The sequence below is a fragment of the Varroa destructor genome, unplaced genomic scaffold, assembly GCF_002443255.2.
Source record: "Varroa destructor unplaced genomic scaffold, Vdes_3.0 BEIS01000005.1, whole genome shotgun sequence".
NCBI lineage: Eukaryota > Metazoa > Arthropoda > Arachnida > Mesostigmata > Varroidae > Varroa > Varroa destructor.
The window spans coordinates 18011549-18031260 of NW_019211458.1; the positions used below are offsets into that span (position 1 = coordinate 18011549).

The window sequence follows — 19712 nt, forward strand, 5'->3', positions numbered from 1 at the left end:
CGACTTATATACATATTTATTTTTTTGTTTGTAAACGGTTTTTTATGATTAACAAGTTACGAGTCACCAATGTGTGATCACTCCATGTCGAGGCTTCCTCTTGCTTGTTGAATCTGTCGTGCCTCAGGCTGGTGTCGTCGAATTGATTAGTCCTTATTCACTGTTAGTTCAAACTATTGACAAGGTAAGAGCACTCGATATACCGGCTATTGACATGACCGTCTATATAGATAGTGCTTTTTGCCTTATAAAGGAACCATACTACATTAAATGAGTCGTCCTCGCGTTCGTTTTTTCGCGCGCCAGGACATGCAGGTGGCAAAATCTTCACTATTAAATATCGTTGCATTGGTACGTCACGGTTTGTTGATAAGTTTTTTTAATCAAGTTTCATACTATATTGTTATGATAAAAACAGGTTTGAAGGTATGTTTATCCTTTATGCATGACCAATGTTTAATCGACATCTACACATAGTTATTTTCGTCCTTAGTCAACCATTTTGTCGTTTCGCTTTCTATTATATATGAGTAAGATTTTCTAAATCTGGGTCAAGCGTCTTCTGTTGGATTCGTAAGCTGTTATAAAAAAACCTGTTCTGAATAGTACGTAGTACAATGAAGGGCTAGCTACGACTTAATTTAAGCAAAGATAGTTCTCTACTATAGTTTTACACGTGAAACGAGCGAAAATATGTTCTAAGGTATAGAAATATGCGCCCTCTTAGAACATGCATCAATTTTATTAATATTATTATTACATTTCTGCGCGTGCTTTTCGAATAAATATTGTCCTTTTTTTACGAATAAAAAAACTCAATTAGTTCATTAGGTAAGTAATCTGTATAAGTGGGCTATATAGCTTGCTTAAATTAGGTAAACTTAGATCGTGATTCTTTCGAGTTTCATCAATGGACGCCGGTTCGAACTATTACGCAATGACGTGTAATGGCACTGTCGGGAACAGATCAGGGCCCCCTTTATGCAAACTCAGGCAACAAATAGATTTGGGTACGATTGGAAATTTTTTGCCTTTGTGAAATTACAATTAAGCTTTAAGCGGGGCAAATGTCTTTGTTGGTTTTAATGTATTGAGGATGCTGCATATCATTTTAGTATGCTAGGCAAAAGGGGCGTTAGCTCTTATAGTGCACTACGAGCTCCAATCAACTTTTAATTTCGCTAGGATAGCATAGTATAGGTAAACGTTACTTCGAAATCTAAATTTTCCAGAAGGCGCGACCAGGGTTAAAGTTGTTAAAAAAAATGTTGTCGTATCTCGCTCGCGTCGTCTTGAGGGATGCCATCACGGGCTATGCATCACTGAAGTTGATTCCATTAACAGCGAGTTTGGTGTTTTCAAATAGGACACTGAATTCTTTCTGTAAAAGGGGTGAAAGTAACGCCGATAAAATGCGTAATGAAAGTTACGCTAGCTATGTTATAGGTTACTGTCTGGCCTAACTCTACCACCAAATACACAATGATTGCAATTATTGTTTTTTTAAAACATCCTGCACAAGCAAATTAGCCCTTAGCATATGTATTTCCGAAATCATTTATAAATCAACATTGAGTTGTTCAACAACTTTTCAAAGATGCAAAATAAGAAAGACTTCTGATCAGTTAAGTAGCAACGTTGTTGGTCCAAACATTGCTTCTGAACCATAGGTACCATCTTAATTCTTAACCTATGTCAGAAAAGCTAAATATCACTAATTTAGAGGATGTAACGAATTTACAGGATGCTTTGGTGTCTGCCACGATGGTCTATGGCAAGACGGACAACTTGGCTTGCATTCAAGACCCTTCTCTCAACATACTTCTTTTATATTCTTCCTCATTAATTGTAAAAGTGTACTTTCATTTACGAGTTACAGCCACTTCGCAATCCGCCTCATATGGCGTACCGACGACGAGTTTCTGGCGAACCTTTAGCTCCGGCCCTCAAAACACCACTGCATGCGCATTACCAGGGTCTTGTGAGAATAACAGGCCGCCTCTGTAAAAGCTATCGCAGTCGGCAGGATTCGAACCTGCGCGGGGAAACCCCATTGGATTTCGAGTCCAACGCCTTAACCACTCGGCCACAACTGCACGATTGGCGAAAACAATCGCTAGCAAGTTTACAAATCAATCGAATTGATTTACCTGCAGGGAACGTGTTTTAGCAACGTGCTTAGTGTGTATTTCCGTAGAAGGGGTTGTTTCGTTGAGTACTGCTTTTGGTAGCAGAATCGGTCGAAGTGGGGTTTAAACGGGTTGTAAGTAAAAAAGTAACAATTTAATTTAATTAGTCGCACTTTCTTGAAATATGTTACATATTTTAAGCAACCCATAGTGGTCCACAATAGTATTCTTCAGCATTAGAGCTGGTTTTCTTGCATTTTCAGAAATATGCACTAGAGCTAACTGCCCTTATGGGAAATATAAAACCAATATTTTTTTTTCTTATACTGTAACATTTTTACTGGAAGAATTATGAGACGCACAGCTGTTAATAAAAACCTGATATTAAGTTAGAATTTTTATTCGGGTAACCGCTCGAGCAAAGTTTTGAAGACTATTTTTTTTGAAGATCTATTTAAATTTATCTCTAAACTAAAAATTTTATTTTCGTTCGGTTTTTTTTTTATCAAAGGTACCACTCGTGGTTCTAATATAATTGAAATAAACAGTAATTCTTCAGGAATTCACTGCTAATTTTCAATCTGGATTTAATAAATAATCAACCTAAATTAAAAATGTGTAGGTAACAGATCCCATGGCAGGTTTCCATTACTTGTTATTATTAAACAAACGATTTTCAATGAAAAAGGTTTTATTCCAAATCGAGCATCGACTTAACAAGGGCCAGCTGTCGTCGTAACCTAACTTACCAAAACAAGCTCGTAATCAGATGTTTTTGATTAAGAAAGCCAAACTGGAGTTCGCTTTTCTGTGTACTTATTTCATGAAATGTTCAAATATATAGTGCAGACCAAGAGCAAAATGATAGTTTAGGTTATATAAGTGAACTATTTTATAAGTTTCATGATAAAAAATATGTAACATTACTTTTGTTTATATTATCCTCATTTCTTATCTTATATATATTTGCTATAGCAGGTTTGTTTCACCCCCACTAATTACATCGTCAACCCTGCACAAAATAGACACGGGTTGTTATTAACCAGTGCACTCAAACAATAAGAGTGTTTGCATTTACGTATTCGTTATGATCCTCATCTAGCGTATTTATATTTATGTTTGAATAAGTCTATCTACAGATTGATCAAATTTAATAAAATTTTTTTGGGAACCTCCTGTTTTCTACAGCAAACTTTATATAGCTTCAATATTTAGAACGGCTTTAACAAAAATAGCTATAGCTATTTATACCTTATAAGGTAGTTTTTCCAATAGCTACATAAAAGGCATCGATTTTTGTAACTCGCCTCTAGAAATGGTACATCTCTATTTGTTTGTCCTCCCGCCAGTAGTGTGATTTGATTTTTAATGGTTGATGGCATAAAGGTTGATAACAGTGAAATTACGTCATGGAGTCGTTCTATTCACATCAATATATGAGTGCATACAAAATTATCTCCTAATTAGACACCGCTACAGTTTTACCAGTAAGGAATATCTATATATAAATGTATATATTTTGCGATATCGAACAAAAAAGGCAAAATAGGAATATACGCAAAAACGTTGCTATTAACGATAACTACTACTATTAATCGACTTTATATAATCTACTTACTGTATATTATATACGATATTACTTATCATATAATAATTAGACGTATGAGAGATTCACTAGCATGCATAATATTACGTACATAAGCAGAATGGACACTATACGTTTCTACAATTATTTGAGGATTATTATTCTACAAGTTATTTGAACGATAAATTGCTTTTTACATATAATGAACGGCTCTACTAAGCTTACTTTTAGTAAGTTACTTTTTTTCGTAGTGTATTTAATCGCAAATTAAGTTATGATGTAGTTAAAGTATGTATAATGCTTACAGCGTAACTAATCACCATTGTACTAAACTGATTCAACAGTTTAAATTTTTCACAATAATGGCAACAATGAGGATCATGGGAAAAGCCGCTGATGTTTTATGCTAAGTTTAAACGAGAAAACTATAATCCAGTACTCTTGCATTATTTCTAAAAAGCTATTTTTCTAACTCTTGTAAATATATCATTATTATTAACAATTATGAATCGAAACATTTATTCATCCATTCAACGTTAACGTAATGTCAATGTATAGAACATCATTCTAAACTACACAATGTATGCTACATTGACTTTATGAGTAGTCAATTACCATATAAAATAAACCTTCAAAGGTGGTAAAAGACCCAAGGAATTTTGGTTCATCGAAAAATCTTTTTACAAAAAATTAAAAAAAATAATACTATTTGTAACACCTTATGTTGTGTGTAAAACTCCGTTGTCAAAATTATATTGATGTTTGTTATGGTTGCCATCATGTAATAAACTTACTTCTCTTAAGGGCTAGAGCATAGATATGCTATTACTCAGAACCGTGTTCAGTAAAAGATACTCAATTAAAACAAAAAATTACCGCAGCCGGCAGGATTCGAACCTGCGCGGGGAAACCCCATTGGATTTCAAGTCCAACGCCTTAACCGCTCGGCCACGACTGCTCAGGTGGCAAGTCGTGGTCCAGCGTGTTTAGATCACTAACTTACCGGCCCAGTTGGTATTTGTGCTCTTTACTACACCTATTGGAACTTTTTCTATAACGTACGGTACGAAATATTAAATTATTTAACCCTCAGCGACAGAACTTACTGATGTTTATTTATGTATAGAACTGACGGACCTAGCGTTCACTGGTGAACAAAAACACTTTTAGTGGTGACGTTCACCGTCAAAAATGGCTCCTGATGCCTACAGACCATAGCGCCCTCTCTAGGATGTTGTACCAGTTATAAAACTACGTTAGCGATGAATTAGTATAAAGACAACTATCAAATACTGCATGTGGGTGAAAAATTGAATTTAGAAGTGGGTAAGCGCAAAAACGTTGTTCGTTTTCTAAATAGTTGTAATTATTTTACTATGCTAAAGGCATTCATGCCGATTTTGCTCAAGCAGCGATGCTACCGCCGTTTCTAGCTCCGCTTACGGCGGCCTCAGTCTTCACACCGCGTTGTCATGGAGACCCCCTGACGTGGAGAGGGCACACGAACAGAAATAGAACAATGGTAATAGGTAAATGATAGAATATATGTGGGACCACCGGCATTCGCCCCGGGCAGTGTGAAAAATAACAACAGAACTTTTTTCTGCCAATTGTGTCCTTGCATAGATCATCTTTGTAAATGTATAGAAATGCTGCTGGCGTCTAATTATAATACATAGAATATATAAGAACTAAATGGTAAGACGTCAAGGGATTAGAGTGGTCTCAAAGTGTATATTTACTACGCAGCCGTGAAATCTTCATGAAACTTTTACGTAATCGTATAATAACCTAAACAATATACTCTTTCTGATAAGATGCGATACAATAAGATAGAAGGTCAATATTTTTCCCTAAAATAATGCTCGAGGCCCCGGCGGGGTTCGAACCCGCGATCTTCTGTTTACGAGACAGACGCCTTACCACTTGGCCACGGAGCCATGTTTAACGTCGCCCGAAAATAAGATGTCTTCTGAATTTGTTCTACATTGTTGAAATTAACGGAATTTCGCCTTCGGCCAACGACCTGCTTTGTTTGCTGTTAGGCACACGCAACTTGGAATCATGTCATGATAGAATTGTCTGATTTCAAATGCACAGAAATAGACTTATGATATATAATTATTACACATACTAACGGGATGGGGTTTTTCGTGTATATTTTGAATGCAATGGATGTCATAACTCTTAGCTGAAATAAATTTAGCAGACTACTGCATCGATATCTTATTATTAGCATATCTTATTAGCAGTACGAGCTGATTAAATTTCAGAAAACTCCATTGTTTAATCTCTTTATAAACATTTAAATAGCAACGAACGTCTCCCGGACCAATTAGATGGTTTGCAAATGACAAGCGTATATGAATTCGTCTGATTGATTGAATTAAATAAAAATCCTCAAACGATATTAGCCGCCCACTTGTTAATGTCCTCGAAAACTTTCTAAGTTATTTAAGTAAAATATTTCTGCATACGAATAAAGTCAAAGCCGCTTTATTCTTGCGCCAGTTCTTTATCAACCATACGCTGTCTATGAGATTTCGAACTCGACTCAGCGTTTTCGGTAACGGTTAGCATCGGTTCGTTCGAAAACAATATGTTAAGTACTACTAAAAGTCGAAGGCAGCACAAAATTATAGAAAGAGACAGTGGCCAAACTGATAATTGATTAGGATCCAATGCTAAATTTCGAACGGTTGCCTGGAACGCCGGCAGAAAATTTAACGGAACACAAATAGGCCAATTTAACAGGCCAGGCTATACTTACTCAAAGTGTTCAGTTTTGCGTTGCTCGCTCCAGTCTTATTTGAATTTCACCCTAAATGTTTTGGTTTTTAGGCGTTTTAATGCGTAATAGTCATTTTGACTACAGCAAAAATGTAAATTTCGAAGTTAGTTGATAAATTCACAGCAGTCTCTTGTAGAACATCAATTCATACCGTGTAATGTATCCATAACCCTTTATCCAGCTAGCTTTTATTGAGACCGGACTAGACTGCCCGTAACAGTGTATATATTAATTACAAAATTTAAGAAAAGTGTTCAGCATCTATTTTTGTTCGTATGCCGTTCTATAACCTTATTTGAAAGTGAATTTTCGTATGTCCTTCAAACAACTAGCTTCACCTTGTGGTTTGTCTAGTTCGCGATAAACTATGAGTAGTCTGAATACGGCCGTACAAACTAACTTAAAGGCTCATAACCCACAAATTTTTTCGCGATATCTTTCTTTGGGCTTTCAGTTCATATTTAAATATCTGGCATTGTTCTTTGAAATATTTGTAAATACAATTTTCCACTAGAGTGACAAGCGTTAAAAATATAAAGGTTCTTTCTCGCTTCGTTGACCGAATTCAAGTCGAACTGAACCTCTCCTCATTGAGATATATATAATAACGAGGGACGAATCTAACGATTTTATGTAGCGCCGGAATAGGATGCATATGATCTTCGGCTTTATTAGGATCGCTACGTCGGTGTTTATGCTGCCAGCATTACGGGACGGCGTTCGAACCTGGCGTAGTGGGATTTGTTTCGATTATGTCGGACCAGCCATAACTAAGGGGTGTTAGCAAATGGTAAACAATAGGGGTCACCGGATCGACCGCACAGACACACTGTCGGAAAATCTATTTAAACCGTACGCTTGAACTGATAAGAAACCTATTTATTTTGGGCTCGGCATAAACCCAATTGTATTAGTCGTTCGCTTTTGAAAACAAGTCTTCATCGAGGATGCCCAAATTCTATCAACAAAGTCTATAGTAATTTGTGTTTACAGTCGGATGCCGACAGTTGGATGGTATGTTCAGATATAACCGCTATTTGTGAGCTCGAGAAATAGCGGCATCGTTTATATAGGATATGTCAATATAATTCGTTTAAGCTCTTCTACTAAATTTGCTTAGCCTGTTGTACATCTCCGCTGACAGCCGTAAAACTCGTCCATACGAAATCTTAATGGTATATAAACGATTATAAACCCTATTTCCATTGTATATAACATTGTATGATTTATTTATTCGGCAAGCTAACCCGAAATGGTAACGTGACATATAATATGATTGGTGAAACTTGGATTGTATGTTAGCGAATATAAACATAAAGTATAATGGATATAGCGTATACTATTGTGCTTAAGCATTAGACATAGTTTATAAAGCGAGTCTGAGTTCGGGAAAACACGACCAATTTCGTTGCTGCATAGTCGCTAATCCAGGCCTAACTTGAGACTTCGAACGAATATCCAGCTCTAAGTTAAATTGTGGGAGGTGAATAAAAAGTAGTAGGAAAATTAGTAAAAAGGAATATTCTCCCATAAAATGAGAAATACATCAAATGCTATCATCTGCATCAAGTGCTAGCCCAAATATAGTCTATACGTTACTTTTTTCCAAAACATTTCAGCGAAGTAGAGACGACAATTCGCGCAACCCTCATAGACAGTAGTGCAGGCAGATTTTGAGATGTCAAAAGCCAAAAGACTATTTACCGGCTTATACTACAATACGGCGGACTAATCTGTGCTATGATTTAGCGGTGGCAAACATTTGCCGCGGATTTGTCTTAATATGTCTCAGTATATAAGTTGTCTGCCATAAACACAGTATACAAACAAAGGGCTCTCTACTACGGGTGAATAATCCTGTCGATGCAAAGGTTATAATAGCGTTCATCACTTTTTGTGTATAGGGGCTTATGCGTACGCTCAGGGAATCAGGTAATCGGCAAGACAGCATGCCAGCGATAAAGTAAATAAGATCTCACCGTCCAGCTCGATACTAGCAGCGAACACGTACAGGTTTAGCCCAGCACGTGGGCGGCCTATCTTCACTTGTGAAAAGCTGGATTATGAGGTTCTATGGGCGAGTCGGACTTCGATATATTAATTTCAGACGTACCTGTTAACTAGCAAATCATTCCGCGTCGCAGAGTCTCGTAATTAGTTGAGTTTAGAATTGTAGAGAGAAACACAAAGGTGGCTTGTTACCGGTTATAGAATATAAGTAATTACTTTAAAGAGGTCGATTATGTAAGCGTGTTATCAATTTGTAACCATGACCACGCTAGTCCAAAAAATGCCCAGAAGTAGCTTTCCAATCTGGCCACGCACTCGCCTTTCAGATCTCCGCTACGTTTTGAGCTGCAGAAGCCTCTTCGAGTTCGTTGTAGCATATTGTAGCTTTTGAGAACCTCGCAAGGCACTTCTCAATGCTGCTTCCAAAGGATAGGCGTTGACGAGCGTCTAGATGATTATTGAAATGCATTTATTTGCGGTATTCATGACTAAACTTCCATTACAAATTGAATTCAGACCTAGCCTCGTTCCCATTTTACAGCAAAGGCTTAATTTTGCTTCTTGTATGTTATACAAGCATACTCGCTGCGTGGAGTTATTTTGAAACAAGTTTGTTAGATAATACGCGTCGCAGGACTTAAGTACTGGATGGAGATACATGCGCTCCGCCATAACGAGATAGGCGCAAGTAGAATTTCCAAGTAGTTCTGCTGCGGAGAAGAAAAAAAACGTAATGGTAAATATAAATCGCTCAAACTAGTCGCAGACAAAATATTAAGCTCGAAACTTTACCGCAACGTGCATCTGTGTTACGGTTTGCATGTAACGATCCTGTATTGGGCCGCATGATTGTGGGACATTTAGAGAGTCAACACCAATAGAGCTTGGGCAGATAGTTTAATCTGTTGCTCTGTGTCCTATTCCTGCGTTGGACGTTTTTCGAGTACTCCTTTCGTAAATCGATGCTCAGGTCCAACCAAGCTGACCAAGTGATACTTTCTGCAGATTTTTCGTTTCCTTTAAATCTACAATGCAGTGTTGCTTTATTCATTGCTGACACACGTGGAACGTCTAGACATTCAAAAGGCGTGAGGTTCGCTGTTTTGAAGGCAGTTCTATTCAATTGGAAGCATGTGTACTTTGTCTTACATAATGTGAAGCTAAACTATTAGTGATAATACACATTTTCCAATTTAGTCCACACTTCAGTACGAAAAGAGCGGATTTCGTAGACAGGTAAACCCCCTTAATACGTACAAAATTCGTTAAAAAGGCGACAGACAGGTCACGCCGTCATGCAGCTTTGATGTGTTTCGAATATGTGAAGAGCGGGGTGCTCTGCAAGTGTCTGTAGATAGTCGAATTTTAGGCTGGAGCTCAGACCAAACGAATTCACCTGACAAGACAGAAGAAACTGGGCCGCCGCGGGTGAACTATCTGTGTTGACCAATAAATCGTGTCATATATTGGGTGTATTATTATCGGTTTAGGTACCGAAACTTATTGTAATTAGTTCTGCTTTACGCATATTGGTTTCTAAATTATGATGCTTTTAGATGCCACTATGTATGAGTTTTATGAATATTCTAGCCGCGTTTATATTCTTTAAGAACCGGATCTAAATTCCCAGTGTATGACACGAAGATTACTTTTTCATGCTGGCCAGTACAGGTTCATTGAAACATTAATCGAACAAAATATATACCATTAATCGGCATTGGTCTATGTAGAAGACTGACTCTAAGAAGACCAGACTATCCGAGATGCTGTTTATGTCTCAAAAACATAGGAACTTATCGCTATGTGCCGAGATCAAAGGGGACCCGTTCAGGGCCACGTGTGGGCTACAGGGCTGGGAGAAATCTGGTACAGTAAAGTAGAAGATCCCCAAACATGTTCGTTTTATTACCAAAAACATTTGCGTGTCTGTCGTAGATCAATTTCTGCAAATCCATCGAGAGAAGATTCACTTTGTACATCCGATTATAGACAGTGTTCTCAGCAATTGATTTTTTGTTGTTTGTTGCCGTTTTCTGACCATTTCTTCATGGCAGTAACGCACGCAAAACTAAGATGATTTACCGTTAATAATAATAGGATCAGGCGAATGTAAGCGAGAGGCCTGGGTAACCTAAAACTCTGATAATGTTGCGATACTTTTTAAAAAATGATCTGCCTATATATTTCTGCATCATTATGTTAAATGTATATATACGATAAATAACTCTATTACAGGTATGTGACGAATCCCGCGTACCATCCGACCCATTTGGACACTCCGTTCAAACGAGTTCTACACGAATTTGAAATTGACCAAGAGAAAGTTGAATTTATTGAAAAGATCGGAGAGGGGTGAGTTCAGCGTAACCTACAGTAAAAGTATACCTGCTTCTATAGATACATATATATATACTTGGCAAGACACTAAGCTTGCAGTAAGGACAGATAGGAGCCTTAAAAGATGGAAAGGTGCGCTTATTTTTAGAAAAGTAAGCAACTATCTGTTTGATACAAATACTGCCTCAATTTTATCCGAACTGTTAGCTTAACATTTTTACAATTGTATATTAGAAGTTTTTCTCACACTGTAACACCAGCATCGATTATTAGGGATAGTATATTACCCTGCAATCAGATAGCCCATACGTTATCGCCGTGTTGTAAATAGGACTAGTGTGACAAATATAACATTTATATGGTAGATAGGGAGAAAACAAACAAACATCTACCTTTCAAGATGGTACATATATCGCATCGGCCCAATAGGAAAAGAGTACACGTATATGAAAGCATTTTATGCATGACCTATATTGGATATAGTGTTTATAAATTTATTAATTATCACCTTGTGTTTTGTACCCTCTTCGCGATATTTCACCTATTCTGATAGCTTTTGTTTCGTTAATTTGTCCTTCGTAAGTAAATTTCAAAGTTGACTTGGATTTTACATTACTAGTCGGGAAGGGCCGAATCAAATTGGGAGTAATACAGAAAATTGAGTGGAAGGCCTGCTGTACCTATCGTGAGTTGAAGCGATCCAATCAGAGGCCTGCAATGTCTGTAGCCTGGGAGGTATAAGACTATTGTGCACTTGATGCACTGCTTTGGACAATACTCAGTGACATTCGAGAAAATTTATAGATGGAATGACAAAAGATGTGAGATCGTTTTTTAAAGACGAAAACTGTTCACGGACGACGTACTGTGGAACCCGTTTATCCACCGAGTACTATTGACGTGGAGTCAATAAATGGAAAGAAGTAGTAGACAAGGGTGTTGGACGACAGGCCTAGGAACTGTTGGGCCTGGCGTTGTCATTTTCCTTTCATCGACGATGACCATTGCAAGAGATTACAAAGACCTCCTTGTCGACGAAGCCTTTTCTTCTTCGTGGAGGTGATAAGTGAAAAATAGAGGGGGCAATATATATATATATAGCAAGAGGGAGAGAAATGGGAGTTGGTAAGCTGTGGCTATTGAACGGAGATTGCTTTCTTTGACAAAATTTCACCAGCAGTCGTTATCTGACCAACAACTCAGTTTCTTGCTCCACTGAGGTGTGCACATACTACTATTTCATCGCAGAGACGTACTAAGCGACCGCAAAATGGCCTCGACGATGCTTTCGAAGCTCCCGTAGAAAGGTTAAATGGATGCCAACCAAACATCTATTGTTCTTAGACATCTTTGCTAGCATGCTCCTGTTATTATCCTGCTTTTGCTGACGTCATTGCAACCAGAAGTGGACCCAACATATTTACTGAGTGAAAAAGCTGTGTCAGGCGAGCAAAATGTGCAGCCAGTCGCCCCTCGACAATGACCCGTACATGATTTTTCGATATGCGTGCTATTCTTGTTGATGAGTGAAGCACAACGTGAGAAGCTTATGTGAAGTCTGAATATATTATAGTAAATAGGAGGTAAAATAATGATTAGTGCATTTTTTATAAAGGGTCAAGGATGCACAATAATGTATGTTACGAAATGAAAATTAATTTACTAATATATGTGTTTATTACAACAAATCAGTTAATTATACTTTATGTGCAAGAACACATAAATATATTATATGTTAGTTAACTTCAGTTGCACAATAATAATAATAATAATAACCATAATCATTATCGTTATCGCCATAGATTAGGGAATAGCTTAAAAAAAAATGTATTGCTAATCCATATTTTCTAATTAAAGAGTTAAAAAAATCGAGTGATTTGCGTGCAAATTGGGTTGCCCTTGCTTTTTTTTTTAATTTCGCTTATATATTATCCAAAACGACGAATATTTATTTGGAAAAATATAATGAAAAATTATCTAATTGAGATTATGTAATGAGCAACGATACTACAAAATACCACAAAGTAACCTGTTTAATACTTTTGTTGATATTTGTATGGCAGCTGTTACCTACATTAAGCTTTAACATTTGAACCTGTAGCGATAACCAGTACCTAATTTCACTGGTCCAGTAATTAATGTCACTGGTAACTCTGTTTTGAAACTTTTTTGTAAACCTTGTTTTGAAACTTCTTTAAAGCGTTTGGCTTCTCGTTTACTTGCATCGTTGGCCTGGAGGGAAAGCCGACAAGATAATTTCTAAGTAACTTTAGTTGTCGCGAACGTGCAATAACCTTAAATAGTGATTTATGAAAGGTAAAACTTTCAATAGAATTTATCACAATTGCTAAATGAGACTTCCTTCAATGAAAACATATGCTTTTTTTTTTTCTGTGCGAGTTTCATAACTTCAGCTTGCTTTAGCCTTTCTGAATATTAACAACCATTTACTATATGACGCATTTGCTAATTTTAAGACTAACTCTGTATGAGGAGCTCTGAAGAACAGCACTTTGAAAAGGCTTCGGGGGATGGCTTTATTTGCAGCTTATAAAACATATATATTTAGTACGTCATTCAACAACTGTGTATACAGGGTGGCTTAATCTACATACACGTGTACTGCTCATCTGTAAAACTTATTTATTAAACATGTAGCAAGAATATTCAATATCCACACAGAAACTAACGGAAATGGTATTTTGATAAAAAGTTCACCTACTTTTGCGAAAGCAACCCAGGTTTCACTAGACATTTTTCTGGGAAATCGAACTTCAAGCTGGGATTCAAAATGATGAACGCAGCGAGTTGGTCACTCAAGATCCAGACTACACGTGAAAATACCGAAGAACGTACTAGATTACGTTAAATTTAGCTTTGTACTCGTTTGTAGCTGGATGGTTCGAAGCATGAAGCAATCGTTACTTTCCATGTTGTCAATTTTTCATAACACAGACTGCCAATTTAAAATTTTTTACAGCTGCGACGGAATGGTCAACTCGTCGTTAATCTGGTTTTTACGTTTTCGAGTGCCATGTATGGTTTATTGTCCTTTGGGTACGTTTTTTAAATAATTGTGATCTTTCTAGATGAAAACTGGCCGAAAAAGGGTTCTTTATAAGGAGTTTTCCTATCATTAACTAATGCATTTTAGGTATTATTTTTAAACTTTTATGATTGCTTCTCAGAAAATTTGTGTATAACAAAATCTGCTTAGAAAGTACGTCTATATTCGTGAAATCTAAAAATGTTATTGTAGTTCGGTTATCGTTAGGGAAGTACCTTAAAGTACATACAGATAAGAAGCTGTATAACAGGCCTAGTTTGAGGTCAAATTTAAGGTGTTCTCTCCGCATATACATATTAGAAAAATTATAAAAAATCGTACAAAATTTGACGGCTTGGATTTTTGTCATAATAAATATGAGCTCCGAACATTACATCGATTATAGCTATAAGGTCAAAAATCGCATTTCTTAGTGCGATATGAACTTACTATACCACTCTGTGTCGAAAGTGACGAAACTGGATTTTTTTTACCTTTTCTCTAGAGCACACTTTACGATAGTATCGGAAAATTATTAATAATTAGTCTATATTTTATAAAAAGAAAAAGAAGAATGCATATATATACCAGTTGGCTCAGTGATCCGGTTTGGCTACATATAAGGGCATGAAATTTATCATACTGAGCGTTAGAACAATTCTTTGTCATACCCTTGCTACCGATATATTGTTAAGATACAATTTTGATCCTACTATAATCAGATACACTATAATAAATAAGTATTTTTCATATTGATAACCTTTGTATACTATATACTAATATACCCGGGCTTTGGGCTCGCCTGCTTCTGTATAGTTCATAAGGTAGGTAGGTAGGTAGGTAGGTTTCCTTAATCATGAAAGCAACGCTTAAATTGACAAGCTGTAGTTCGTTAAGTAGGTAAAAAATTTCTTGCGGTAACTGGCTTTTCAAGTATCTAGAAACAAACTGCATTAGGACTGAAGTAGCCTTAGCTAGATCGCCAATACCATATGATATTTGTCGATACATACAGTCAGTCAACTACCTAGCGATGACAGCATATACGTGCAGATAGAGACATCAGTGAGTTGTCTATTGCTTCTGATCTCTGAAAGTCAACATTTCAACAAAGTAACAACGCATTTAATAGCAATATTTATTCAGTAAAATCAGCGGAACGGCGTAATTTAAACGAGGCGTATTTTATTTAGCCTGATCTCACATCTGATCACTTCGCTCCTTCTCTCCGTGCAGGTGTTTTGGTAAAGTGCATCGGGCACTATACACACAACTAGATGGTAGCACACTGAACGTTGCAGTAAAAGTCCTCAAGGACTCAGCCTCTCACGAGGCACTGGCCGACTTCGAGCGGGAAGTTCTCATAATGGCCAACTTCTCGCACCCGAATATCCTTAAACTGATCGGCGTCGTCTATAAAGGTTAGTGCACGAACGGCTTGCAGATAACGATAGATGATCTACAAAGACAAGGTCTATTCCTTCTTGGTTGTCCTTGATTTTTTTACACTGCTGTCGACACATTCTGCAGCTATGAAAGACAAAAAGCAGACTTACCGTAGTTAAAAGCAGAGTAGATCCATTGTTAGGCGAACGATCGAGAACTATTGAATGCTGCTATGTGAAGGAGTTTGTTTTTTATATAGTACTATGCCAACATAATTGTGTCTAGCAGTCGGCTATGAATTAATTTGAGGCAAAAGTATGGAAGCCTTATTGAGGAAGCCAAGGTCAGGAACAGGTTTATTACGACGTGTTTATGCAGTTAATGGACCTAGGTGTATAATTATACGTAAAAACGAATTTTCGATAGTTGTGTATGTATTTAGTAAACAGAAGCAGAGTTTCACTTTTTCTGATATAGAGTCGTAACGATACATATGGCAGATATCTTGAGTTGTTCCCATAACATTTTTTACATCACACAGCTTTGAGCCATCGTAAGAGTTCGAAGTAAGGTAACATTTGATTACTAAAACTGAATAACAAATGTATTGAAATAACTTCTTAACTGTATAAACTAATATTCAACTATCAGTAAATGGGACGTCTAAAGAGGGCTAGGCAACAAGGAACAAACAGGGCAATTACTTCGTAACAGTTTTATCGGCGCCTCAGAACGCACTGTTGTGTAAACGTTTAGTCCTATCATAAGACTACGACCATCTAATGTGCTCTAGAACTATACACGTGAAAGGCTAAAACATTCAATTTTCAATTCACAGTCGTTAGTAACCAGGTAACCTAACCAGGTTAGGTTATAGTAGCGTGTCTGCTAGCATACTGCTTTCATCTAAAGGCAAAAAATATAACAACAAGCAAAAACGAATATCATCGTTGGGTTGTCCACAACTTTTTTTTTTTTTACCGCATTAGACATCTCCTTGAAAGCGAACGCTCTCCAAGACGGTGCTTTAAAACAGAAGAAATTTTTTGCATCGTAGCAGATTTATAATTATAATAATAACAACCGATCAATGCAGTGCGCCGTTGCGCAAAGGTGCCGCGAGACAGAGGGTAGTTCCTTAAATGGACATCTTTCTTTAAAGTTTGACAAGTCGATTAAACCTGTTTACGCTACGGTGAGGGTAGAATTTGTAGCTGGTGTTAACATGTAGCGCATTTTAAGAGTAGACAAACTCTGCCAATTATCCAGGGAAGGCGGAACGCTTCCTGGATATTTGGCTTGCTTGTGTGGCACGTTTTCTATGCAGATAAACATGAAATAAAGCTTCTTCAATTGTATTGATCCTGGTAAGATTCGTGTGGCACAATCGAGTTAGTTTAGATATAATGGCATACTATCCGGCCTGGCAAATTCAAGTGGACATTAACATAAATAAGTTTTCCTACCAGCCTCATAACCTTATCCATTTTCGATTTCCTGATTTTCGAATACCTGATTCTAACGAATAGTTTTTTTTCATGAAAAGAGAAAACAACCTGTCAGCCTAAAAATCCACATCATGCATATATTATATGTCATCACGTGGTTCGTCGCCTTAACCAAAACAGAATTAAGCGAACGCTAGTTTATTGCGCAAATAACTCGAGATGATTATGTTTCTTTGTAAGCCTTACTTTAATTGCCGTGCCACAGTTTAACCTTTCTCTTCGTCTCAAACAGGCCACTGATGCACCTTAAAATACCGCCGCTATACTATATAGGAAAATACGATGTAGGGCTCCCCATACGGTGGACTCAGATTTAGTCCGCATCTCAGTTTTCGATTAGAGGTTGCGAGGCCTTTTGACTAACAAGAGAAAATACCTTAGAAGGTATGTTTTACAATGCCACTGCCTTATTTTAATCATGGGCCTTCATTGACACTGGTCCGTTTGCGCAGGGAAAGTTAGATGTGTAATAGAAGGATTTTGTTCCCAGGCAAAAGGTTCTCAGAAATGAAGGACCATAACCGCCTGGACTCGTACAACAGAGATCTTAAAGAGGTTCTTAGCCGTAGATGTGAGTGTCGCCCTATCCATAATGCATAATAATTAATAATAGTTCTACGATGCCTGTCTTTTGTATCACAACCGTTTTTTTTTTTAAATAATTTTTTAAAGCTGGAGGCGTGACGAGATTGAAAATCTGATTCGGGGAGTCACGTGACCCGTGGAATTATTCACAAACTATGTGCACTCTAGTATAATCAGATATACTGAGATATGCTGAGGTATACAGATAACTGAGATAGACGTATTGAGCAATTAAAAAGTTGTTCCCTTCCATTTCTTGTCTATCTCTACTTGTCGTTCGGTTCAAGCATTACTTTTTAATTTAACGTTTCGCACGATTGGCGAACATTTATGACCTCGAAGAAGTATGACAAATTTTATCTGATATTTAGCATCGAAAAGCGGTGGTGTAAAACCTATAGATGACAGCATGAGGTCTCAGTTCTGAGGGAGGCGTCTGCGCAACATTATAAAAGCCACTCGATCTGGCAGCCTTTCGCCACAAATTTCCTTTTCCGTATATTCTATTGAACCCTTCTGGGTTTAAACTATACATCTTCGGTAATATTTAATCAGTCTTCTAGATAGGAAATGACTAATCGCAATTAAATACAGACTTGATCAACGTCTGCCTGAACGTACGTACTGCTTGCTCATCTCGATGCTGAAATCGTTAACTACACATCGATCTTTTCTTTAATACGTGGAACGCCCTATATTTTATAACTATATTGTAAAAGTTGCTATTCATGTTGCTGCTGCTGCTGCTGCTCTGAATGACACTCTCATATTCATCACAAAACCAGCCGATTGAAAGCGCTACAAAAAATGAGATCTCAGTATGGTGAAAACGACCCCGCCCTGCATCGCGGTTAGCAAACTGGGTTTCTTTTGAGTCCTCAGTTTGCTTCCTGATGAACGATGAACTGCACTGAGGCTTTTGTCCCATGTGGCTCCTCGATTATGGTCATCTGTCGCTTAGATACTAAGCAATTCTAGCCTAACCCTCTTTTACAGCTAGCAAGACAAGGCGGCTACAGGCACATGAATACGAAAGTTTCTGTTATCCACCAGCCATATAACATGCGCCAATGCCTTCTTTTCATTTCTATATAAAATCAAATAACGAATTCAAAAACTACTTTCATTGATACGCACTCTATAGAGACATAGAAAGCTAGAGTTCGAGGCCGCTATAGAACTGCGTAAAAATGGGAATGTTTCAACGCTGTGCGGCCAACTATTTGCCGAGGTTACGTTAAAACACTTCCTGGTAAAGCGTCTGAGCAGCACTTGAAAAATTCTGCCTCTTTTTTTTTCTTAGAAGTTTCGCTTTTTTTGCTCTATGTACATGCTGTGTATCCAGTTACTTGAATTGATTCGCCAACTGTTCGAACACTGCATACAAGGCCAGCTTTTACGGCGATGTAAAAATCTACCACCTAAACATACAAACTCTGTTGAACGGATACACAGGTGCTATATATGGTTGTCTCTTTATCCAATCAGTAATTAAGTAATTGCCCCATTGTTTTCGTTATTTAACGTATCTGCGTATGATGTACATCTGCGTTACCTGATTTTCTTTCATGATACAAAAAAGCCGTTGGAGTTCACTAGTTTTCTCTTCTGCCTACTTACGGTAGCCGCCATGATCACTACAACTTTTATCACCACAAACGTAGTCATCAAAATTACCGATTTAAGCGAATTACTGAATGCTGGTGTTGACAAAATGACCATCGCTCTCCATTTGCTCTGTGTATACCATAGCTGCCGCCGCCGTTGCCAACACCTCCTCCGGCCACCCCTTCTACAGCTTCCTTCTCCACCGAAACCGTCTCCGCCGTAACTCATGGCACAGTCCATAAACAAGGGCAACAAACGCAACGACTATCTTTATCTTGGGTCTCAAACTCTATTATGTCTTTCTCGTCCAGCTATTTAACTCGAGCTAGTTCCCCTCTGTTGTTCCTTCCCTATTTTGTACTCTGTGTCGTTGTGCTGGTTGTTAGTTGTTTGATTGACTTGGTATTGTAGACTGCGACGATAGTAGGCAGACTCCGCCCAGGCTTTACACGATGCGGTTAGGAGCAGCGGACAGAACATGGTTTGACTTTCAAAGGGGTGATGGTAACAGTGGCTGGTAGCTAAAATAAATCTGTCTGGATAAGCTGTTTATTCTGTCAGCGAACGCTGATTTTTGCGCTGAAATTCTGTGCCTACACAGAATAGAGATTCGTTTTCATGACTGCTATTTTCATAACGATCCGCCACGTGATGACCTCAGTTCGAAGTATATGGAAATACCCCAGCAGAAGACATCTGACTACTGAACGTGGTACCATAGAAACAT

At 37.6% G+C, this 19712-nt stretch overlaps 1 protein-coding gene, 1 long non-coding RNA gene and 3 other non-coding genes across 9 annotated transcripts in view; 1 reads left to right on the forward strand and 4 right to left on the reverse strand.

Moving 5' to 3' along the window:
- LOC111251411 (NT-3 growth factor receptor-like) overlaps positions 1-19712 on the forward strand; it is a 148441-nt gene that overhangs the window by 94706 nt on the left and 34023 nt on the right. For 4 of the 5 annotated variants that reach the window (XR_015328592.1, XM_022807966.2, XM_086990364.1 and 1 more), the window contains 2 exons: positions 10751-10867; positions 15135-15319. Coding sequence is in view for 4 of the 5 variants with exons in the window: in XM_022807966.2 (XP_022663701.1) it covers positions 10751-10867; positions 15135-15319 (302 nt within the window). In the remaining variant the exon portion in view is untranslated. The remainder of the gene's footprint in view (positions 1-10750; positions 10868-15134; positions 15320-19712) is intronic. The other variant, XM_086990362.1, reaches the window with a different exon arrangement.
- Positions 2015-2096, reverse strand: TRNAS-CGA (transfer RNA serine (anticodon CGA)). Its single transcript has one exon. It is a non-coding gene; the product is annotated as a tRNA-Ser (tRNA).
- TRNAS-UGA (transfer RNA serine (anticodon UGA)) lies at positions 4591-4672 on the reverse strand. The gene has a single exon. It is a non-coding gene; the product is annotated as a tRNA-Ser (tRNA).
- On the reverse strand, positions 5583-5654 carry TRNAT-CGU (transfer RNA threonine (anticodon CGU)). Its single transcript has one exon. It is a non-coding gene; the product is annotated as a tRNA-Thr (tRNA).
- On the reverse strand, positions 15013-19360 carry LOC147755371 (uncharacterized). The gene is made up of 2 exons (XR_015328593.1): positions 18933-19360; positions 15013-15428 (listed from the first exon to the last, which is right to left on the reverse strand). It is a non-coding gene; the product is annotated as an uncharacterized LOC147755371 (long non-coding RNA).